The sequence below is a fragment of the Prunus mume genome, linkage group LG2 (assembly GCF_029339155.1).
Source record: "Prunus mume cultivar Tortuosa linkage group LG2, ASM2933915v1, whole genome shotgun sequence".
NCBI lineage: Eukaryota > Viridiplantae > Streptophyta > Magnoliopsida > Rosales > Rosaceae > Prunus > Prunus mume.
The window spans coordinates 27,839,679-27,864,508 of NC_142699.1; the positions used below are offsets into that span (position 1 = coordinate 27,839,679).

At 37.0% G+C, this 24,830-nt stretch overlaps 3 protein-coding genes and 2 pseudogenes across 5 annotated transcripts; 4 read left to right on the forward strand and 1 right to left on the reverse strand.

Moving 5' to 3' along the window:
• Nucleotides 1-5,965: 5,965 nt before the first annotated feature.
• Nucleotides 5,966-8,645, forward strand: LOC103324218 (serine/threonine-protein kinase BLUS1 pseudogene; annotated as a pseudogene).
• A 1,316-nt stretch (nucleotides 8,646-9,961) lies between these two features.
• On the forward strand, nucleotides 9,962-11,361 carry LOC148919965 (uncharacterized). 2 transcript variants are annotated; one of them, XM_089046334.1, is made up of 2 exons: nucleotides 9,962-10,088; nucleotides 10,404-11,358. In XM_089046334.1, exons 1-2 carry the CDS (start codon nucleotides 9,965-9,967, stop codon nucleotides 11,228-11,230), a joined length of 951 nt encoding a protein of 316 aa, XP_088902460.1. In that variant the 5' UTR covers nucleotides 9,962-9,964; the 3' UTR covers nucleotides 11,231-11,358. The 2 variants fall into 2 exon arrangements, with proteins under 2 accessions (XP_088902460.1, XP_088902459.1); XM_089046333.1 differs by having other exon boundaries at nucleotides 9,965-11,361.
• Nucleotides 11,362-15,596: 4,235 nt separating this feature from the next.
• LOC148919966 (glu S.griseus protease inhibitor-like) lies at nucleotides 15,597-16,187 on the forward strand. The gene is made up of 2 exons (XM_089046282.1): nucleotides 15,597-15,710; nucleotides 15,821-16,187. Exons 1-2 carry the CDS (start codon nucleotides 15,692-15,694, stop codon nucleotides 16,012-16,014), a joined length of 213 nt encoding a protein of 70 aa, XP_088902408.1. The 5' UTR covers nucleotides 15,597-15,691; the 3' UTR covers nucleotides 16,015-16,187.
• Nucleotides 16,188-18,243: 2,056 nt separating this feature from the next.
• Nucleotides 18,244-18,902, forward strand: LOC148919967 (glu S.griseus protease inhibitor-like). Its single transcript, XM_089046270.1, has 2 exons — nucleotides 18,244-18,399; nucleotides 18,518-18,902. Exons 1-2 carry the CDS (start codon nucleotides 18,381-18,383, stop codon nucleotides 18,709-18,711), a joined length of 213 nt encoding a protein of 70 aa, XP_088902396.1. The 5' UTR covers nucleotides 18,244-18,380; the 3' UTR covers nucleotides 18,712-18,902.
• A 1,066-nt stretch (nucleotides 18,903-19,968) lies between these two features.
• Nucleotides 19,969-21,789, reverse strand: LOC148919968 (ASI1-immunoprecipitated protein 1 pseudogene; annotated as a pseudogene). Its single transcript, XR_016123613.1, has 3 exons — nucleotides 21,589-21,789; nucleotides 21,408-21,476; nucleotides 19,969-20,734 (listed from the first exon to the last, which is right to left on the reverse strand). The product of XR_016123613.1 is annotated as an ASI1-immunoprecipitated protein 1 pseudogene (transcript).
• Between the last annotated feature and the right edge of the window lie 3,041 nt (nucleotides 21,790-24,830).

A 24,830-nucleotide genomic window follows, 5' to 3' on the forward strand; every position in this document is an offset into this window, starting at 1 on the left:
TCGAGTATATATCTCTATGTTATTAATGAAATATCCATTCAAGCCAAATATATTTTTCTACAGTATTGGCTGTTCAAAAGTAGAGACCCTAGGGATGTTTATATTTTAACTTTGTACTGGATTTATCTATATTCTTTGGAAAGGATGGTGAACCTTTTTCAGTGGATTTGATTACTAGGCGATGCAATCTTAGTGCGCTCTTTCTCTAATAAGAGCTGTTGATGACGACGTGTGGCAAGAAATTCGAAATTTCAAGAAATGCCTGATTATGATGTTTGCAAAGCAAGAGGAGGAAGTAGTGTTTCTTGAAATGCCTGATTATGCTTTTTGATCGATTGGCCATGAACCTAATGTTTGATTGTTAATATTTGATGCCTCAGGTTTCACTGGACATCTGGATTTCATAATATTTTATGAAACATCCTTTCAATTAGTAAGAATGAAAAGTTCTCAGATTTTCCAACCACTTTGATTGTTATAAATTAACATTCTTCCTATAAGTTTTGAACTTCAATTATATCAGGAAATGTTATAGGATTTGAAAACAAAGGTCTGGCGAGTGGGGACTTACGTGTTAAAATAAGTATAGCCGGTCGGCTATACTCCTCCTTGCGATTATATCCGCCTAGAGATTATGATATTTTCAAAAAGTTGACAGTAATTCCCTTAATTCTTCTCTATATTTCTTGTTTTTGTTTTTGCGAGTGTATAAAAAAAGCTACAGAAGTATTAATTTGTTATGCCATAAGCTAAACTGGGATTTGGAAGGACCGAAATTGCTACTCTGTTTTGGTAATTCTACTATATTTATATTTGGTAGAGCCTTGGAAGGACGCTTCTTTCCAAATGATGCATTTAATTTGCAAAATTTCAAATTTTAACATCCTTTTAAAAAAAAAAAAGGTTTCAAGTCAATTATATTAAGAAATGCCAAGTTTTCAAGTCATCCAAACGGAGGGTTATTATTATTATTATTATTTTAATATTTTAATATTTTTATGTCACATAAAGGATCATCTAATTAAGGACGTGAATCGTGCAAACCAGCTGACTTTGTTCTATTTTATTCACACTTGTATAAAACATCCTTATATATACTGTTGACCAAGTATGTATTCCATATTATTATTATTATTATTATTATTTCAATATTTCATGTCATCCAAACGGAGGGTTATTATTATTATTATTTCAATATGTTTATGTCACATAAAGGATCATCTAATTAAGGACGTGAATCGTGCAAACCAGCTTGGTGGGTTAAGTAGCCTTTTATTAAGTCTTGGGCTCCAACTTCCAACTTCCAACTTCCAAGTCCCACATTCCTTATTTACCTCCATCTTTCAAGATAGTGGATATCATGTTGATTGATTGCCTCCACTCCCCAAGTTTAGAATGTATGGAAAGTGATTTGTTACTCCCACATACCACAGACCAAATTAGATAATTCTTTGTTTTGCTTCTGAGAAAGGATAAAAATAAAAGGCTTTTGACGTGACTCTTGATGTCGAAAAGATCAAGAGCTTACTTGCAATAGTGTGATGTAAATCCAAAGATAAGCAAGTGCAAGAGAGGAGATATTCAAGGTACTTAAAAGAAAGTAGTGTGCATGTACTAACGTAAGACAAGAGGCTTGATGGATATATCATTTAATGAGTTTTATTGAGCACCAAGACAATGAAAACATGTTTGTGAAACTGAGAGTGTTTGTTCTCAAGATGATGCAGCACCAAGGCCCAAACTAAGATCATCAAAATACGTTCAGACAATTTTAGGATTCATACTAACATTTTTTATAGAAAAAACCGAGTACAAATCTCAGCAGCAAGCGATGATATGTTAAATTAGCAAAAGGTATTGCGGCTATCTTAGTTTTTTCCTTATTTTTTAAAAAACAAACGTGCAATATTCATATTGAACATGTGCATACATATTTTTCATATTCAATACTCGTATTTTTTTATACAAAGTTTTCAATAATACACACAAAATTCACGTATTATACACATATTATTGAATACAAATAATATACATCAAAATATTATATAGTGGCCGAATTTTTAAGTTGTAATTTGCGAAAATTTTACCGAATAAAACAAGTACGTATTTTATTCGTATAGCCTCACGGCTATACCAAATTAATATCTATAAAATATAAAGTAATGCAACTAGGAGGGTCCCTTTTTTCTTTAGTTTTATTATTGAACAGTATCGCCGTGTGGTTATACTGGGTTTTTTTTTAAAAAAAAAAGTATAGCCGACTGGCTATTCTTGGGTTTTCTTAATTTTCTATATACTCGGTGTTTTCTATTTTTTTTTATTCAGCAAGAGCGCTGCCTCCTTTGCTTTGAGAATCCAAGCAGGTCGGCACATCTTGTTGTGGCAATTGCAAATTTCTCATATTTGATGTAGCCAAAGCAGCAGCCTTCACGAATCCTAAAACCCTTTTTTTTCGCGTCTTTGTAATTTGTAGATATAGATAGAAAGGGATGACAAGTTGACTTGGAGTTTTTCACCTGAACACTTATAATGTGCTTGTAGCCGTTTGGGCCATAAGTTACTTCTGCCTTATAGTGTAATTCATATTCATCAAATATTTTAGAGAAATTTTATCGGATCCGCATTTATATTTTAGCAGTCTGACCAAATTGGCTTGGAATTGTTTTGTTTCCCATTTTTTCCAACTAATTTGCTATATTTTGTAAATGGGTTAAATTATAAATGTAAGAACTAAAAAGTCGTTTTTGGTTCATGTAGTTTTACTTACGTAAATTTTGTCTCTATTTTAAATCCCTAGCAATTCAAGGACACGTTACAAATTCTATTAAATTCCCTTTAATTTTGTCCACAATACCTCTTCATGTTAGCGACGCATACTCCGTCGCAGAATTGGACGTGCCATTGAATCGCTAGATATCTATAAGGGTTTAATTGTCAGAATTGAAACCATATAGGCAAAAGTGAAAATCCGACAAACTATAAAGACCTAAAGTGATGTTTGCCAATTGTGAAAATTACCATTGAGCACCCGAAGGCCCAAAGGCTTTTTTTTCTGGTTGCCTCAAAGGCTTTTTACACCATATAAAGGTGTTTGACTTTGACTATAAAAGCTTTTCTTATCACTGTTGATTTCCGTGGAGAGTGTGCAGAGAGAGAGAGAGAGAGAGAGAGAGAGAGAGAGAGAGAGAGGCGGTGAATCTTTGTGCCTATAAATATCAACATAACATCATCATTCATCTCCCGTGCCTAAACCCTAGCCATAGATAGGCAGAGCCGTACACTCATCTTCAGCTTATAGCGGCGTTACCTTCACCTTTTCCCTTCAAATGGAATAGGGTATTGAAGGCTCAAAAGCAATCAATCAAAATGGTTTTTTTATACAAAGAAATGACGGCCGAGAAAAGAACAGAAGATTCTTTCTGACTCTCTCTCTCTCTCTCTACTCCCAGCCGTGTTTCTTTGTATAAAGAGATGTACTGGACCCGTTCAATCTCTTTCGTTTAACATGTACATGGAAGACAGTGCGTTTCTTCTATGAGCAACGAAGTAGATCTGATTCCTTTTGATATGACAGATTGGATCTGATCTCACTGACGTTATTAACTATGTTTTTGTTCCTTACCCAATATAGTTGTGTTCTTGTTGTTTTTGTTGATGTTAGATATTTTGCAGCTACCCAAATAGATGCACATATTAGGTATGTTGTTTTTGTTGCTGTAATGGCAGTGCAGAAGCAAGCAAGAGAGGAAAAAAGGGGTTTGATCGATTGTTCATGAACCTAATGTTTGATTGTTAATACTTGATGCCTCAAGTTTCACTGGATTTCTGGATTTGGTGGTAAAGCTTCGGTTTTAGGAAACATCCTTTCATCAGTAAGAATGAAAAGGTTCTCAGATTTTCCAAGCTCCTGTTTTTTTTTTTTTGGACGAAGATTATCCAAGCTCTTTGATTGTTATAAATTAACATTCTTTCTATAAGTTTTGAACTTCGATTATATCAGGAAATGTTATGGGATTTTAAAACAAATCCATCACTCACTTATAAAGACACAATAATCTGAGTTCGAATTATTGGGGTGCTAAGTTGGGCTATAATCAGAACGAACCGGGTAGAGCCGAGCGGCTATAAAATCGAGTATAGCTGCCGGCTATACTATATATATTCCTTGCGATAGTATCAGAATAAGTATAGCTGCCAGGCTATACTTCTAATGTTTTAAAAAATATAAGAGAAAACTGAGTACAGCTGATCGGCTATACTGTTTACATATAAAAAGGACCCGCTTGAATTAGGAGCCGACGATCAAAATAAATATAGCTGCTCGGCTGTACTATTTTTTTAAAAACAAAACAAAAAACAAATATAGTCGCTCGACAATCATTAGATCACAAAAGGACGTTACCTCTAATTAATCTATCTTTTTTCACGCTATCTGACTACAAAGACTGGCACAGTTTAACAATTTCACAATATGAATAGTTATCTTATAGTCACAAGATAGCCCAGTTTTTGCATAACCAACAAAGTTGACAATGTTGACCAACTCAAGCGTTACAATATGGGGGTGTTTGATTTCCAAACATCAATATTATATCTTGCTCCAATGGCTGCTCTGGTGATCTTGAACATGTCTTCCTTTGCAATTGGGATTTCTAGAGTCATCTTTTTGGGGGAGTTGGACAAATTTGTCATACCTTTGTCATTTTGTTGAACCACCCTATCGTTGAAGGGATGCGGATAAGGAAAGACGGGGGTCGCATTCCACCATCAATCACATTACTCTCTGCCATAGTTTCCTTGATTTTCTATTTTTGGGTTCTATTATTTTCATGTAGCAAGGCCAATAGGGACATGGCTGGTGTCCATGATATTTCCATTTTTCTAAATTAATAATATGGTTTGTATGCTTTTATTGTTCTTATTATGATTCTTTAATACAAGCGATAGTCTAAATTATAAGGAAAATGAGGTTTTTCGCACACATTATTAAAGGTGTCAAGATGGTTCAAACATAAAACCATTGTTTTGCAAGTCAAGGTTATTTTCTTTTCTTTTTCAAGTACAGGCGAAAGTCTAAACTACAGGAGATGATGTGTTTCTCACACACACTACTATAATGTCATAAAGGTTCGAAATTGGTACCACTAGTATGCAAGACAATACCCTTTTCTTTTATTCATTAAAGAATTCTACTGTTTTTGCCTTCAAATTAGGCTTTCTATTTAGTGAAGCCATAATATGGACGAAATTTCACCAATAATTGTGTTTGATAATGACCAGAGCTAAGCCCAATAAGTTTGGGTTGAACCTAGCCCACCAATATGGAAGAAAGTCAACATAATTTAAGCCCGACATGTTTCGCCTGCACAGCAACATTGCATTAACAATAGGATGCCTCTCCATGACCGCGCCCATAATACTTCTGGACCTCTCTCTCATGTTGAGCGCCCTTTCAGAATCACTCTTATGTGGCAAGAGAAGAGAAAAAGCTTCAACCATTGACTTCAAGTTTAATGATTTTTTTCGTTTAATATTTTTCCTTGTTTTAATGTTAAGAAAAACTCAAATTTTTCCTTGTTACCCCCAAAAAAAGTCCAAATTATAAAAGAATGACACGTTATTTTAAACTTGAATTATTCATCAATTCTAACAAATGTATAATTTGTTTTTTATTTATTTTATAATTATGACAAAAGTATTACTAATTATGATAACATCAAACTTTTGGTGGACCCGTTGACCAAAAAAAAAAAAAAACTTTTGGTGGACCCCTCAGTGTCTAACACTCGATTAATTCTATCACAAAACATAAATAATAGGATTAAACATTGTTAAAAGACTTCCTTCCCAAGAAAATGCTGACATGGCAAATAACTGTATTATCTTAACCAACCCAACTAATTGCAATTACATGCAATAACTTGCTTTAAGCCCCCAACTCTGGAATGTTAAAAGGCTAAAAGCAGAGCTGTTCAACACTCACATGCATCGTCCCAAAGCCACACTCACCGCCTCATCAACCTTTCTCAGGATTTCTGCTTAAACCCCTATTTTTCTTTTTCTTTCCATAACCCATCAATCTCCTCCAACAAAACCCACTTCCCAGAATTCAGAAAAACCCAATTCAGTTCATCAAGATCTCTGCTTTTTTCTTCTCCAATGTCGACTTCTTCTTCTCACCAAGAAAACCCGGAACCCAAGAAAGTCCAATTCCCATTGGACTCAACTGCGTACCAAATCCTCGATGAAATTGGCTTCGGCGTCAGCGCTGTTGTTTACAAAGCCATATGTTTGCCGATGAACAACACAATCGTGGCAATCAAGTCCATCGATCTCGATCAATCCCGGGCCGAATTCGACAACATTCTACGTGAAACCAAGATGCTCTCTCTTCTTTCACACCCCAATATCCTCAGCGCCTATTGTTCTTTCACTGTGGACCGTCATCTTTGGGTCGTCATGCCGTTCATGTCCGCCGGGTCTCTCCAATCCATAATCTCCTCTGCTTTCCCCGACGGCCTACCTGAGCCCTGCATTGCCGTCGTCCTCAGGGAGACACTGAACGCCATGTCGTATCTTCATGACCAAGGGCACCTTCACAGAGACATCAAGGCTGGTAATATCTTGATTGACTTCAATGGGTCGGTTAAAGTTGCAGACTTTGGGATTTCTGCTTCTGTTTATGAGGCCAATTTGAGTGGAGAGTCTTCGATTCGGTTAAACGACGTTGCTGAGACGCCGTATTGGATAGCGCCTGAGGTGATACACTCGCATAACGGCTACGGATGCAAGGCGGATGTATGGTATTTTGGTATCACAGCTCTGGAATTGGCTCGTGGGGGGCCTCCTCTGTCAAACTTGCCTCCTTCAAAGTCTCTGCTTTTGAAGATCATGAAGAGGTTCGGCTTTTCGGATTATGAAAATCGTCAGGACAAGAATTACAAGAGCAAGAAGTTCTCTAAGGCCTTTAAGGACTTGGTGGGTTGTTGTCTTGATCAGGACCCGAACAAGAGGCCCACTGCGGAGAGGTTGCTGAGGCACTCGTTTTTCAAGAATTGTAGGGGCTTGGATTTTCTGGTGAAGTATGTGCTTCTGGGTTTGTCCAGCGTTGAGGAAAGGTTCAAGAAAACCAGGGGTTTGGGTGGGCTGATGAAGGAGAAGGGTATTAATGCTGAGCATGACGAGGATGAAGAGGAAGATGATGAAGGTAGCTCAGCGAGGCAGAGGGCTAAGCACAGAAGGATTAGTGGGTGGAATTTCAATGAGGATGAGTTTGGTCTCGTCCCTGTGTTCCCAGTTGAGCCTCAAGGCGATTCTGCTGTGAAAATGGTTCGGTTTGGTGGAGAAACCATCATCCAGGACAGGGGAGTTGAGTGGAGTGAGTCGAATCCGAGTTCACCGGGTCGGGTTGGGGAGGAGGCCAAGAGTGAGAATGTGGGTGTGATAGGAGCTGAGAGGGAAGCAATGGCGGTGGGTGAGCATAGTGAGAATGTGGGTGTGATAGGAGCTGAGAGGGAAGAAATGGCGGTGGGTGAGCATAGTGAGAATGTGGGTGAGACAAGGGGATTGTTGGGTGGTGGTGGTGTTGATGAGGAAGTCCTGGTGGGTGCCCTGAGTGGAAATGTGGGCGGTGGTTTGGATAGGGAAGCACTATTGGGTAAGCTGGCGGATTTCTTAGGGAGCTTGGATGAGCAGAGGCAGAAAATTCTGAAATTGTATGGCATGTTGAGAAGGGGGGAATCTAGACAGGTGATCAGAGAGCAGCAGGTGGGGCAAGTGATTGAGAGGCTGAGGGTGGAGTTGGAGAATGAGAGGGAGAGGAATTTCCAGTTGGATATGGAATTGGAGATTCTAAGGATTCAGATTTCTGGTGCATATAGCAGCACTGGGGCTGGTATTGATTGAGATATGTGAGTTGAATTTTGAGGCAGGACATGCATGCATATTTGCAAACTGCAAGAGAGTTTTGCTTTTTGATTAATGGTGAATTCTTGGCATGCTTTTGTGTCTAGTTGTTCTCATACAGAAGAATACAGATTCCTTTGTTGTACTTTTGATGGACACCATTTCATCTATTGAGGTCATTCATGCAAATTGCCAACATCTTGTATCGGTCTCATTGTTTTCACTATTGATACTGATACAAAACATTTATAACATTTGTCTGTCAGAGTCCGTTTGTTTTCTTATAAAGGGATATTAGGGAGTGCGAATGCTAAGAAGTTACTTAGGAATATGAAAAGAGTCATCCGTTGTTTTAGGAAACATTAGAAGTCTGTTTAGGGAGGAGGAAGAATCATTAGTAAGCAAATTGTAAAAGAGACAGAACCTGCAGTCTTGAAGATCTCATTTCGACAGAACAATCTAGGTTTGGAGTTATTTATCGACTACATCATGCCGTTTGTAGGCAAAGAAACCATCAAACAGATGTGACCAATGCGTTCTAGAAATATTCCAGCAATAGCAGCCATTGGCAGAGATTTCAGGCTGGCACAAAGACCCTGTTTTATCGTCGGAGGGCCAAAATATTCATGACATCCAATGAAAGTCAAAGACCCTGTTTGTTTTCTTATAAAATAATAATAGTATGGGTCAGGAATACTTAGAAATTATTTATAAATGTTAAATAGTCATCAATGTTTTGTGGGAGCATTAAAAGTCTGTTTTAGGGAAGAAGAAGTATTGATATTTTCGATATTTCTCCTTAAGAATCGAGACTTGAACAATGTATAGCCGTGCGTTTATTCTACTTAATAATAAATAAAAAATAACCCTCCTAGGTGCATTATTTATACTTTATAGATGTTAATTTGGTATAGCTGCATGATTATACGAAATTTTTACAAATTACAAGTTAAAAGTTCAACCACTATATAATATTTGTATTCAATAATATATGTATAATACGTTAATTTTGTGTGTATTATTGAAATTTTTATTAAAAAATACTTGTATTAAATATAAAAAATACATACATACATGTTCATTACGAATATTATATGTCCACTTTTTAAAAAATTGGGGAAAAAAAGAGTATAGCCGTACGGCAATACGATTTCTTTTAAAAATAGGGTATAGCCGGTTCGGCTATACTATTTCTTTAAAAATAATTACGTATATATTCAATACCAGTATTGTACGTTCACTTTTTGAAAATTAGGGAAAAACACAGTATACCCGCACGGCTATACTATTTCTTTTAAAAATTAGAAAATAAATTACCCTCCTAGTTGCATTACTTATACTTTTATAATTTGGTATAGCCGCGCGGCTATATGAAGAAATGTATTTTATTCAGCAAAATTTTGACAAATTACAACTTAAAAGTTTGGCAATTATAAAATATTTTAATATATATTATTTGTATGCAATAATATACGTATAATACGTGAATTTTGTGTGTATTATTGAAAATTTTGTCAATAATACATATATTAAATATGAAAAATACATATGTACTTTTGTTCAATTTGAGTATTTTACGTTTACTTTTGTAGAAAAACATCGTATAGCCGGTCGGCTATACTATTTTTAAAAAATTAGGAAAACCAAGTATAACCGTCCGGCTATACTATTTCTTTTAAAGGCTATAATATTTCTTTTCAAAAATTAGAAAAAACCGAGAAAAAGAAACTCACTCAAATGTCTACATATTTATACATTAACAAACCAATATCCCATATTTATAATAACTTTAAGTGGTTATCTGTATCTGTACTAGGTCTTGTGACCTTTGTGTTGGTCAGTCCTTATTTAGTTAGGAGTTTTGTTCCTTACTATGTTAGAATTTTGGTTACTGACCTATTTTGCCTTATTGTAATTGAGATTTATTTCCTATTGTGTATAGGGTTAACACATCTTTATACTTCTTTATAAATACTTGAATATATATTTGAGAATTCCCCACACTTTATTTGACATGGTATCAAAGCAGTGACACCAATATTGAGAGACAGAGAGAGCCATGGCAGCTCGAAAGCGAGCTTCAACAGACTCGTCCGCACAAACCAAACCAAAAGAGACCACCACACGACCCAAACCCAAAGAACCTCCATTAACAGACCCGCCAATTGCACCCCCAAAGTCAGGTGTAATTCTCAAGCTCACGCTCTTCTTCTCAATCCCATACTTTTACCTCATCTTCTATCACTGCAAGATCGAACATGAACTTCGAAAGTCGATTCTCATCAATGCGGCTCTCAGCCTTGCCGGGTTCTTCGTCACCGTTAAGATGATCCCCGTGGCTTCCAGATACGTTCTCAGGCGCAACCTCTTTGGTTATGACATTAACAAAAAGGGTACCCCGCAGGGCACTGTCGAAGTGCCTGAGTCATTGGGTATTGTTGTTGGAATTGTTTTCTTGGTCTTGGGAATCCTATTCCAGTATTTCAACTTCACTGCAGATTCAAATTGGCTAGTCGAGTACAATGCAGCATTAGCATCCATATGCTTTATGGTATTGCTTGGATTTGTAGATGATGTTCTTGATGTACCTTGGAGGGTGAAATTACTACTGCCATCCATTGCAGCTCTACCTCTGCTGATGGCCTATGCTGGACATACAACTATCATCATACCGAAGCCTCTTATTCCATATGTTGGGCTTGAGGTTTTGGATCTAGGATGGATGTATAAACTATACATGGGCCTTTTGGCGGTTTTCTGTACAAACTCCATCAACATTCATGCGGGCTTGAATGGTCTTGAAGTTGGGCAGACAGTCGTCATTGCATCTGCTATTTTAATACACAATATCATGCAAATTGGAGCATCTGCAGATTCTGAGTATAAGATGGCACATGCATTCTCTTTATATCTTGTCCAACCCTTATTAGCCACCTCGTTGGCGTTGTTCTCTTACAACTGGTATCCTTCTTCAGCTTTTGTTGGAGATACATACACATACTTTGCTGGGATGACGATGGCAGTAGCTGGGATTTTAGGCCATTTTAGTGAAACACTCCTGATTTTCTTTGTCCCTCAAGTATTGAACTTTCTCTTGTCACTGCCCCAGCTTGCCGGCATTGTTCCATGTCCACGGCATCGTCTTCCTAGGTTTGATCCTGGCACTGGACTGCTGACTGGGACAAATGATGGGACGCTTGTAAACTTTTTTCTAAGACGATTTGGCAGGATGACGGAGAAGTCGATTTGCATCTGTCTTCTAGTTTTCCAGGCCATCGCTTGCTGCTTCTGTTTCGTGCTGAGATTTTTCCTTGCTGGCTGGTAAAAGTGATGCGGAAGAGACGCAATACCTTTGGCTAATTTATTAACATTCATGGACTATCCACGCACATTTCCTTTCCGGTGGAGGAAGCATGTTGTATTATTTCCTGCAAGCGGGTCCAAGCCAGGGATTTATTTCCTACTGTACTTAGGATTAACACATCTTTACACTTCTTTATAAATACCAACATATTGGAGAAGAATACAATCTGAATATATCTGAGAATTCCCATACACTTTATTTAACATTTTGTGCTTGAATTATAAATGCAACCTATTGTCTTTATCACCACCAAAAAAAAAAAAAAAAAAAAAAAAAGGATATCAGATTTTCCAAAAAGTTTTCAGTTTAACGGATCAAATTCATGAGCTTTTCACAGCCGGAGGTGTGGTTGTCATAAAATAAGGTTATCCCCAACTATTTTCCCAAATTTTGTCAACAATACCTATTATCTAAGTACGTGTATCGTACAAAGCAGATTTCATGGGCGACAAAATATTACAACTGTTGATTGACCAAATGCTATTCTGCGTTTGGTATACCAAAACATTATTCTTCATTTTGCTTCTACTGTTAAGGCCACCAATCGGGATCAATAATATAGATAAGGACAATGTTTGTAACACCCGACTCCAATTATTTTCTATTTTAATTTAATTAAGAGAAAATATTAATTTACTCTTGGGTTAAAGGTAATTTTGGTCAATTTCTTATCCGGGAAGATTTTGGGACCACGAGTGGTGTGGTTGCGTTGGTGGTATCGAGACGAAACCGCAGTGTAGGCTTGAATCGAGATTTAACGAAGTTTTAGCGATCAAAATATGTTCGGTGGCGGAACCGTAAATATTTTGAAGGTTTAGTAAAAATCAGATTTTTCATTTTTACCTCACTCTCTCTCTCTTCCGTTTCTCTCTCCCGACTCTCTCTTTCTCTCTCTTCGATTCTCGATTACGGCAACGGAAGAGCCGGCACCGTCCCGTTCGACTCACCTCGAAGCCCGATCACAACCCACCCCATTTCCCGGAAAACCCGATTCCAATGTAACGGTTCGGTTTTTCTCGATTTTCACCGCGACGGCGCAGCGATTCCGGCCAGTTTTCCATCGAGTGTGGTATGTTTTCGAACCCTTTCAGTATGCTCTAGCTGATTTTGGGGTAGGTTTGGATCGATTTTGAAGTTTGGAAGTGAATTTGAAACCTAGGTTTTGGCCGGTTTCAATCTGAAATTCCGCCACTTACCGTCCGAATTGGACGTTGCCGTAGTTGAAAAAGTTGCTCCATTCGTCGAGTAGTATCTAGGATTGGAAGGATGGTTCGTACTTGGAGATTTTCCGCCGGAAATTTCTCTACACACCCGCGCTGCCGGCGCGTGTGGCGGCGCGTGGGCAAGGCTGGTGAAGTTGTTTTTCATCTTGATGAGATCCTTAGGTTGTCACGAGTGCGTAGGATTTCGCGGATCTAAATTTGGATGTCGTTTGACTATCGAACGGATTTCGCATATTGTGCGTTATCCGGGTTCGATAAGTTTTAACCGTTGGATCGTTTCCAAACTGAAGTATGTTGATCTAGGTACTCTTAGAAACCTATAGGAATTCGCGGATCGTGAATCGGAGCCCCGGATGTTCCGATTCTATAAGTTGAAGTTTAAGGAAATCGCGATTACCGTGCGATCGGGAAGCGATTTTCAAACTTGTAACCGGACCTTAGGATATTCCTTTGGACGTACGCACCGGGAACTTGGGGATTTAAGTATTTCCTTTTGTGAATTTCTATTTTGGAAGTACGTGATATTAATCAAGGGTTCGTATCTCGAAATAGGTACTTGGTTGACCATTCGCAGCAGGCAGGACCCTCTCGGGGCCGGGCAGCTTGGGACTATTTGTGAGTGGACTTTGTTTTAAGCATATGCATGGTTTTATTGATGAAAGATTTGTGCATATATTTTAAATGGTGATTTTGATTTAATAATCATTTGGTTGATGGATTTGAATATTCTTATACATCTTGGCTATATATTTTGAGTATAGACATATATATTTGAGTATGATGAATATGTTGATATGGATTTCGGGATGCTTATCTATATTGTCTATGTATAGAGTATGAGAGGTTGTTGTGGTGAGATTGTGGAAAGATGTGAGTTTGAGGGATGGTTGTGAGATGTATGAGCATGTTAGGTGAGTACCATTCCCTAGTTACTAGGCTTCCCACACACGTCGTTGGCAGTGCCGGTGGGGTGGGAAGGCCATGAGATTGCGGGTCTCACACATGTCGTTGGCAATGCCGGTGTGTGAGACACTTTCCATACGTGTCGTTGGCAGTGCCGGCGTATGGGAAGAGTATGTATATTGCTTGAGTATCATCACACACGTCGTTGGCAGTGCCGGTGGGGTGATGATACTGTCTGCGCGCGTAGGACTTGTTATGAGATTTGTGAGCTACACGTGTCGTTGGCAGTGCCGGCGTGTGAGCTATGGAGTTCCGTCCCCCGGTTGGACTACTCATCCTGGACGCGGTTAGTGTTCGAAATCCTGTACCAGCTAACAATCCCCCGGTTGGATTGTTTTCCCCGGTACATTAGTATGGAGTGAAGTATATATTATATTATAGTCCTAGTTATATATATATATATGGGTATTTACGGGTTGATGAGAGTTGCATATTATTGGGAAATGAGTTGTGGATTTGAGATTTGGAGGTTTATTGGATTTTGGGATGATGTGTTTTGAGTTTTGGTTTATGAATTGTGAAGCTCAATATATATAAGAGTGGTTTGATAAAGTTGACAGTAGTTTTCTTTTTCTCCTTTCTTCTTCTTTCTGTTCTACCGCAGTAAAGGTAAAGCTCAATATACAACACTTCAAAACATTGAAAATGGTGATAAATAAATCTCTTAACAAGGGCTAGCTAGTAATAATTGTAATCTGAAAACCTTAATTAGCAAATGCATTCAAACTCTACCTCAAAAAAATCATCAACTACCGATGATTGGTCGACTTGAATTCCAAGCCAACGAGAAAGATTCTCTGTGCAGCAAGCCAATTTTCATGCCTCCAAATGTCTCACACAATGGAAAAACAGAATACTTTAAAAGAATGTGAGTTCTTGAGCACCCTTAAACCAATTCTGCAAGGGGAAATTACTAAAATTGATATTTTAACAGGTTTCACCACCCAAGTAAACTATAGTACATGAAAAAGGCGTCTGCTTGACCCGATGAGGACACCGGACACAGAAGCGTGGTTGATAATGTTGACCACCTCTCCAACAGAAATGTGTTCTATCCATTTGAGTCTCAGTTCTATTAGAGAAATGGCAAATAATTGTGGTTTAAATAGAGAAAAGACCTGCTCTTAAGATTACTTACTTAGAGCTCACAGATCCAATTCTTAGACTGAAAAAATATGGGGGCAAAACAGAAGTGATGAAACAGAATTTCACTTGGGGATGGCTGTGTTTGAAACTAAAACCAAAGAAGCACTGAAATAACACTATGAATTCATCTATAGATGCAATAATACAGCTAATTTTACTGTTTCATCAATTTAAAGCTAGTGCACTGATCCTGCTGTAAAAATAAGTTGCTGAAAATTGATTGTTACAAGAGGGGATTAAATGTTTCAAATCAGAGGGTCAAATTTGATGAGCTAAACAGTTTTGTGTCTATCTAGCTCCAGCATGATATTAGCCGAGGCAAAAGCCCTTCCCGTGCTCATGCCAGACCTTAAACTAGTCCAATATAATTGTTCTATTTGAAAACTGAAACAAAGAAGAAAAATTAAGATATGGAGCAACTCTTCTCAAAATCTCAAAAGGAAAGGTGCTGAGTTGGAATCCAATTCTAACTAAGGATTCTTGTGGTTCTGGAGGAATGTTTGACTTTTGCAGTCAACCCTAGATTGCTCAATCAATAAAGCAAGCAAAATTGTTCAATCAACCAAACCAAGATGCGAAATTTGAAATGATGAGTTTTTCTTAGCTCCCAACATTTTTTTCAAATAATGTTCAAGTTTATTATATGTACCAGTCAAACGCAGATTTTAAAAAATCACATGAGCGTTATTCCTCCTTATTTTTCCAATTTTATTTTACATGTATTTCAGGTTTTGTCAACAGCACTTATCATCCAAGTAGGTGATGTGATGAATCGTACAACCAGATTTCATTACCGTCCATAAAACTGTCTTTATTGCTGTTATTTGACCAAGTACGAGTTCTTCATTTTTATAACAACAAAAATTTATTGTTCGTACATGTTTAAGTTCATACTAGCGAGATAGTTAATCTTGGCAACGAGGCATCCAATCGAAATAGTCAATAATGACCAGCCACAAGCTATCTCTCCAATGTTTGACTATAAATATACATCTCTTCCTGATGCCAATACCTCACAAACAAAACATTGCAAAGAAAGTGATATCTTATTCAGAGAGGAAAAGTTTGCATATTAAAACAGAAAGCAAGGATGTCATCTGAGTGTCAAGGTAATGAACAAGTTCTTCTGTACGATTACAGATGCCACTAATATAAGCAAAATTACTTGTATGGTGTCTTCAGTCCGCAAGTTTTAATTTTTGAGTTCATATATATGCAGGTAAGGATACATGGCCTGAACTTCTGGGAGCTCAGGGGACTGATGCAGAAGCAACAATTGAGAGGGAGAATTCTTCGGTTGATGCTCAGATCGTGCTAGAAGGGACTGGTGTCACTAAAGATTTCCGGTGCGATAGGGTTCGCGTTTGGGTTAATACTGATGGCATTGTTACAAGGGTCCCTACAATTGGTTAAATTAGACTCCAAGGACTTCACATCAGGGTGGTTTGAAGAAATTTACGTGAAATAAGGAAATAAGGAATTCTATTCTCCATGCATTTGTATAATTGTTTTCGAACATAATTTGTTTTTCTTTCTATGTATTCTATATGAAGCTAATAACAACGGTTTGATAAAGTTGACAGTAACTTATCTTCTTCTCTTCAATTAGTAATTGTTTCTGCTCAACCAGTAAAATAATAAGTAGGCATGGGTTGGAAATTGGCTTTCTATTTTGGTGTTTGGAATACCACTCAATCTTTAATCCATGTCCATCAACGAAGCCTCTAAAATTCATCAATAGATGCAATACAGCTAAACCCAGTTGGGAAACAAAAAGAAAATAAAATGATTGCAAAATCAAGAGGCTACTGCCAAACTGAAACTTATTTTTTTTCAGCCAAACGAAGTGCTCTGCTAAAAGAAAACATCATTTACCAAATATTGTACTGTTATGCACTAAAATTTCTTTGGGGAGGGACAACCTCACGAAAACCCTATGAGTCATCTGCAACGCACAAACGATGATCAGTTCCATCAGCCATCACACTATCTATCATGTTATACTTCTTATAACAATCCTTTTATAATATTATTCATGGTCATGTCATTTAATATATATACATGTAATTAATACAATTATTTTTTTAGTTCTAAATTAATTCATGTAATGCATATGCAGGTAAGTATAATTATATTATTATTAATATGTTATGCAAATAAGGAGTTGTAATATACTTCATGCATTATTTGGGTTGGAAGCTGTCAGTTTATTTTTGTTATCTCAATGTATTCTGTGTGAAGCTCAATACATATAAGAGTGGTTTGATAAAGTTGACAGTAGTTTTCTTTTTCTCCTTTCTTCTTCTTTCTGTTCAACCGCAGTAAAGGTAAAGCTCAATGTACAACAGCTTTACTCTTCAAAACATTGAAAATGGCGATAAATAAATCTCTTTACAAAGGCTAGCTAGTAATAATTGTAAACAAAAGCCAATGGGATTGATTCTCTGTGCTGCAAGCCAATTTTCATGCCTCCAAATGTCTTACATTGGCCAATGGCATTGATTCTTGAGCACCCTTAAGCCAATTTTTCAGGGGAAAATTACAATAAAAATTTGATATTTTAACAGGTTTCACCACCCAAGTAAACTAGAGTACATGAAATAGGCGTCTGCATGACCCGATGAGGACACCAGACACAAAAGTGTGGTTGAGTCTCACCCCCATGGCAAATAATTGTGGTTCAAACAGAGAAAAGACCTGCTCTTGAGATTACTTGCTGAGAACCCACAAATCCAAGTGTTGACTGAAAAATAAAAATTCTGGGGGCAAAACAGAAGTGACGATTTGATTAGCCTTGAGTCTCAAGACAGAATTGCAGTTGGGGCTGGCTGTGTTTGAAACTAAAACCAGTGAAGCACTGAAATAACACTATGAATAATTAAACAACAATTCTAAAAGCTAATGTTAGTGTTTCATCGATTTAAAGCTAGTGCACTGATCCTGCTATAAAAATAAGTTGCTGAAAATTGATTATTTCAAGAGGGGATTAAATGTTTCAAACCAATGGGTCCAATTTGATGAGTTAAACAGTTTTGTGCCTAGCTAGCTCCAGCATGATATTAGCGGCAGCAAAAGCCCTTCTCGTGCTCATGCCAGACCTTAAACTAGTCCAATATAATTGTTCTGCTTGAAAACTGAAACAAAAGAAAAAAATTAAGATATGGAGAAAATGTTTGACTTTTGTAGTCAACCCTAGATTGTTCAATCAACTTATAAAGCAAGCAAAATTGTTCAATCAACCAAACCAAGATGCGAAATTTGAAATGATGACTTTTTCTTAGCTCCCAACATTTAAAAAAAAAAATAATGTTCAAGTTGATTACATTACCAGTCAAACACAAATTCTTATTTAAATCACATGAGCGCTATTCCTCCTTTTTCCAATTTTATTTTACATGTATTAATATTTCAGGTTTTGTCAACAGCACTTATCATCTAAGTAGGTGATGTGATGAATCGTACAACCAGATTTCATTACCGTCATAGAACTGACTTTATTGCTGTTATTTGACCAAGTACTATTTCTTCATTTGTATAACAACAACAAACTTATTGTTCGTACATGTTTAAGTTCATACTAGCCAGATAGTTAATCTCTTGGCGATGAAGCATCCAATCGAAATAGTCAATGATGACCAGCCACAAGCTATCTCTCCAATGTTTGACTATAAATATACATCTCTTCCTGATGCCAATACCTCACAAGCAAAATATTGCTAAGAAACAGATAGATTATTATTCAGAGAGGAAAAGTTTGCATATTAAGATAGAAAGCAAGGATGTCATCTGAGTGTCGAGGTAATGAACAAGTTCTTCTGTACGATTACAGATGCCACTAATATAAGCTAAATTACTTGTTATGGTGTCTTTAGTTTATAGGCTGTCAGACTTTATTATTTTGTTCATATATATGCAGGTAAGAATAGATGGCCTGAACTTCTGGGAGCTCAGGGTACAGTTGCAGAGGCAAAAATTGAGAGGGAGAATCCTTCAGTTGATGCTCAGATCGTGCCAGAAGGGTCGGTTGTCACTGCTGATTTCAGGTGCGATAGGGTTCGTGTTTGGGTCGATACTGAGGGCATTGTTACAAGGGTCCCTAGTATTGGTTAGTTTAGACTCAGGACTTCACTTCAGGGTGGCCAGTTCTGTTTTAGCAGGACTTGAAGAAATTTACGTGAAATAAGGAAATAAGGAATTCTATTCTCCATGCATTTGTATAATTGTTTTCGAACATAATTTGTTTTTCTGTCTATGTATTCTATATGAAGCTAATAAGAACGGTTTGATAAAGTTGACAGTAACTTATCTTCTTCTCTTCAATTAGTAATTGTTTCTGCTCAATCAGTAAAAATAAGTAGACATGGGTTGGAAATTGGCTTTCTATTTTGGTGTTTGGAAAGCTCCACAGTTACCACTCAAGCTGTAATCCATGTCCATCAATGAAGCCTCTAAAATTCATCTATAGATGCAACACAGCTAAACCCAGTAGTATATTTATTTATTTAATTATAAAATGACTGCAAAATCAAGAGGCTACTGCCAAACTGAACTTTTTTTTTCAAGCCAAATGAAGTGCTTTACTAAAAGAAAACATCATTTACTAAATATTTTATTGTATACAAATGCACTAAACTTTCTTGGGGGAGGGACAACCTCAAGAAAACCCTATCAGTCATCTGCAACACGCGAACGATGAGCAGTTCCATCAGCCACACACTATATCTATCATATATACTTGTTATAATTTGCTTTAAGGGCCTCATTCTGCTGCTTTGCAAGCTTGTCTTCTTCTTGCATTGCTGGATCAAAAATGCAGCTTTAGCAGAATGCTTTTAAGTTACCAAAATTTTACAAATTATATTAAGATTTCAATCCGATTACAGTATTGAAAAATCCTGACCACTTCTTCTATCAGTAAATTTTAGCCCCCTGTTATGAAAAATCATGATTCCGCCCTTGCCTGACCCATTTTAGAAAAACATTGATGAACTTTCTAAGTAGAGATATACGGCTTCCCCTGCTAAAAGTCTCATCCCAGCTCATTTCACCCATTTCCTGGCTTCTTCAGCCCACCCCAATAATCCCATCCTAGTTCTGTCAAAGCCTGTCATCTAAGTTGGTGGATTGTACAAATGACTGTTGTTGTTGGAAATTGCACGTGTGTATCTACTGACCAAAATACTATTCTTCATTTTCATTGCATACCAAATTATTATTCTTCATTTTGCATCACAATAATATCTTAACAACAAAGCAAACAGCCTACGTTACATATGTAAATAGTCAATAATGACAACCCACAAGCTATCTCATGATTCACTATAAATATACATCTCTTCTAAAGCCAATACATCACAAACCAAAATATTACGTGAAACAGAGATATTATTATTCACAGAGTGAGTAAAAGTCTACATATTTAAACAAAAGGCGAGGATATCTAAATGTCACGGTAATGAACAAGTTCTTTCACACTTGCCAAACATTGAACGGCCTACATAGTAAAAGTCTACCTATCCGTCATCTGCTTGTCGTATATTATAATGACTTGCCAAACATTGAACAGTCCCATCAGCTATTACCCTATCTAACATGTCATACTTCTTATAATTTGCTTGAAGAGCCTCGTTCTGCTGCTTTGCAAGATTCTCTTCTTCCTGGAGTTGTTGCTTGAGCACAAATGACGCTTCAGCAGCATGGTTTCTAGTAAGACGCTTCAGTTCTTGTGCCACTTTAAAATCCGGATCATTTGGCTCCAACCAACGACAAAATATCCCTCTTCCAGGCTCTGCAGGGCGATCATCGAACATCTCCACTTCAGCACGACGTGCCCTCACGGGCCTCGGCATCCCCGACATCATGAAAGGCAATTGAGCTAACTCTGAGACAATAACATCAGCCTGTCTAAGGTTCTCCATCTCCACCAGTGCACACTGTGGGATGTTCCTTGATTCCAAGTAATTTCGAATGAACTGAACATTTTTCACAGTCCCAAACTGTGAAAGAGCAGTTCTCACAACAGTTTCAGTGACCTGTGGTGAGATGTTATCGAGGTAAACAGTTCGTTTGACCTTCTCCTCAAATGCAGCATACTTTGCTTCTGGCGTCCCCATATGCCACAATGCGTAAAACCCTAATAAGAGAGAACTCAAAAAGTTCGCTAAATTGTACAGCTAATACCAGCAAACAATACATGCAGTTTAACCAAACTATAACCAGCAAAATACCATTCTACTATTTATGCACCAAAATGTAACCAGCAATGATAACATAACCTTGAAGCAGCAGAAACATAACCAATTAATCATCATTCAAGAACTGAATAGCATAACACCGAAAAAAGAACCTAAAAACAATCCAATTAATCAGCAACACAGAATGCATAATCTGACAGCAAGCAGCAAATTAATCACCTACAGAGAACCTAAAAACAGCCACTTAAACAGCAAAAGTCCCAATTTCCAGCAAAGCCCCAATCCCCCAATTAATCAACATTCACAATCACATCCACCAAAACCTAAACAATACATGCAACCCAACAACAGAACCTAAAAACAATCCAATTAATAAGCAAAAGCCCTAATTAATTTCCATCAAATAACAGAACCAGAAGCATGCATAAGGTACATGTAAACCCTAAAATCCTTTATTAGGCCTTTCTATTTACCTCAGAAACCGCCTACAGCCCAATTAAAAATGAAGTCCCTAATTAATTTCATGAAACCCAAATTTTAATTTCGAAGAAAAACCCTAATTTTGTTAATTCAAATTCAGATCCAGAGCAATTAGAGGAAGAAGAGATATACCTGATATTGAGATGCGAGAGTAAGCCTGAGAATCAAGCAATTTGACGAAGGCGATCAGAGAGTGAGAGGCTGCCAAATTGGCAATGAGAGCGAGAGTTAGCGGATGATAAGCACAGAGAGAGGATCGAAGACATGAAAGAGAGAGGATCGAAGACATGAAAGAGAGAGAAAATATTCTGACCTGGTTCGGATTGAGAGGAGAGACCGGTGGAAGCGGCGGAGGCGGCGGCGGCGGAGGCGGCGGCGGCGAGAGAAGCAGACGACGGAGAAGAAGAGCCGCTCTCTAAGGGTCGTTCAGAGACAGAAGAGAAGGCCCGTCTTCGAGTGATGGGCCTTGGGCTTTATTTCTCATGTTGTAGAGTGGCTTTGTTTGTTTTTTAATTTTTGGGTCAAAATCGAATTTCCTTCAATAAAAGGCCGAAGCCAATCACACCAATGTGAACCAAATCATGAATTCAACTAAATGCAATACAAACGGAATGCTTTGTTTGTTTAATAACATGAATTCCACATTTCAAATATTTTTATATTCTAATATTTTTAATTAAATGGGAAATTTTGGAAATTTTGGAAATTGTTTTTATTATTGGGTGTCTAGAGATATAGAAAAACTTGTATGAAACGAGGATAACACTGTTTTGCTATTTCCGGCTAATCACAGATTACATGGAAAAATTATCATGCGTAACATAACGTGATTGGCCGGGAATAGCAAAAGTGTTATCCCTATTTCATTTAAGTATTTCTCCTAAAAATAGAAATTTTTATATATATTCCCAATACACCACTTGCCTAATGATTTGAGGTGGCATCCTGATTTTTAATCCATGAACTCGGTGAACGAGAAGAACTAAAATGCCACTTGTGACAGAGTATGAGGACTATAGTATGACCAAAATACAAATCGAGATATAATTGACAAACCATTAGTATAATTAACAATTAAGATATTAAGTAGTATTTTTTACTTAATTCATTATTTAGTCACGATCTTAAAAAATTTCTGTTCAAAATTTTCCTAGTGACCGAAACGAAAAAGAGAAGAAATTTCTGATTGCTTTCGAGTTCTTGGTAGTCTTGGACGGCAGAAGAACTTGAATATCTAATGGCCGCATATTTAAACTCATTCAACATAACTCATAAAAGTCAAATTTTCTTCGTTTTAGAAGACTTGAATCTTAAGAAGCAACAGCTAAAAGTCCATAATGAGAGTCGATTACCAAGACCAACTACGTTAAGCAATCAAAATGCTAATATATATATATATATATATATATATATGTATACGTATGTATATGTACTCATCTCTAACACAAATTTAAGCATACAAATAGAGAAGAGAAGCAAAGAGACTAAACCAGAGCAAGCAATCATTTAATCAAAGATGGGTTCAGAATGTGAAGGTAAAGTAGTAGCCAATTTCCTTCGTTTCTTTTCTTTCTATTTAGTTTTTTCTGAGATATGTGCCAATTTCTTATATATATGTATATTTTTTTATTTTCAGGCAAGGGTTCGTGGCCAGAGCTTGTTGGAGTGGAGGGGGAGGTTGCCAAAGCAACAATTGAGAGAGAGAACCCTATTGTGACTGCTAAGATTGTGGTTGACGGAGAAACATATGTCATCACCAACTACGATTGCTATAGGGTTTGGGTATGGGTTGATAAAGATGATCGACTTGTCACAAGGCCTCCCATAATTGGTTAATTAGCTAAGATAGAGCTTGCATTTCCATTATAATTATTCCTTTTACTTTCGATTATTTGTGATTGTTGTTCCTTTCTAAATGTTGAATTGAGGAGTTTGTAAATCTCCCTCGTCGTGTAATAAAACTACAAACGGTATTTATAAATATGGACTAGATCAGTTTTGTGAGGACAATGTGTTGTATTAATAATTGGCACAAATTAATGTGCTAATCATCCAATTAAAAATATCTGCAAGTGCACGAATCTATTAGGGTATAGATTTATAAGTATGGGGTCGATCCCACGAGGAACTGTCGGCTTACTAAAAGTTCTAGTTTGAGTACAAAAAGAAGACTTATTTAACACAACACAAAGGTAAGATACAAATTGGAAACTAGGAATGAGAAAAGAAAAGTAAAAGAAATGAAACAAAACAAGAAACCAAAGATAAACACAATCAGGAATTTCTATAATCCCTTTATCACCTTTCTATCACCCCTTTATCACTACTCTATCACTTGTTTATCACCCAGTGAACAGTGACGACCGGTAGCATGAACAGTGATGACCGATTGTTTTGAAGCAAATTGTGGCCTGTTTAAACAAGATGGAAGGAGACCAGTCGCATGAACAAGTCGAACGGTCGTTTTGAACCCGAGAGGAACTTCCCCTATTTTCAGCTTCGACCTCTATCTAGCTTTTGACCTATAACTCTCCAACCGTTTATCCAAATTTCCCATTCTTTATATGGTTGGATTCAATACAGAAAAATGAAGAACTCTACGTGGGCCAAATGTAAAAAACAAATACATAAATGAATACAATTGAGTGGAAAGAACACTCACAATTTCAAACATATAACACACAAAAAAGTAACCCAATTCTAATTTAACAAGCCTAACAAAAATGAATATCAAAATGTGGCTTACAATGATGAGAAACACTAGGGTTTTTGGAATCCACTCTAAACAATCTTACTCATGTTCATAGACACTCAAGTAATGAACTCTAAAAGTCTTAATGAAGATGTTTGCAATCAAGACCGGGTCTAGTGATTCAAGACGCATTGATTCTCTCTAATATAAGTAGAGTGCGGGGCTAGTGCTACAATACTCGTGCCTTCCATATAATCAATCTAGGTGTGCTTAGTACTTTGAATTAATTATATGGAAAACCCATTAAGTTCAAAGAGAATATGGAAGGCACACCTAGATTGAACTTAATGGGTTTTCCATATAATCAATCTAGACGCATTGTCTTCACAAAGGTGCTCTTTGTCTCAGAAAATTGCACTCCATCAAGGTAAGTTCTTGTTACCAAATAGTATGGTAACAAGAAGAATCAAGATGACATCATGGTGGTAAAAACTAGCCCAAGACAAACCTCTAGAGCTAGGGTAAAATGCTGGATCGGTTGAATAGGCTATACTTGTTCAATGGAGCTCAAATTCAGATATGTCAAGATCCATTAGAACAAGTTTCATGAAGATCTTCACCTCATCTGAGCATCGGAGCATGCTGATTCAAGGCTAAGAAGTTGACCTACGAAAATGAACAAAAACAAACTTAATAACCAATAATGCATTTTAGCTCATTTTCATTCTAACCAAGGTAAAATCTATGAAAACACAAAAAGAAAGTCAAATGCTATAAAATGTCAAGAACTAACTCAAAATATTGAGTGAATAACATGATAAATTATGTGTAAAAATGAACCCAATACAATGTCCTCTTTTCTG

Excerpts from the sequence above, each read along its gene's own strand:
- LOC148919965 (XM_089046333.1), top strand. The coding sequence starts at position 9,965 with ATGGCAGCTCGAAAGCGAGCTTCAACAGACTCGTCCGCACAAACCAAA.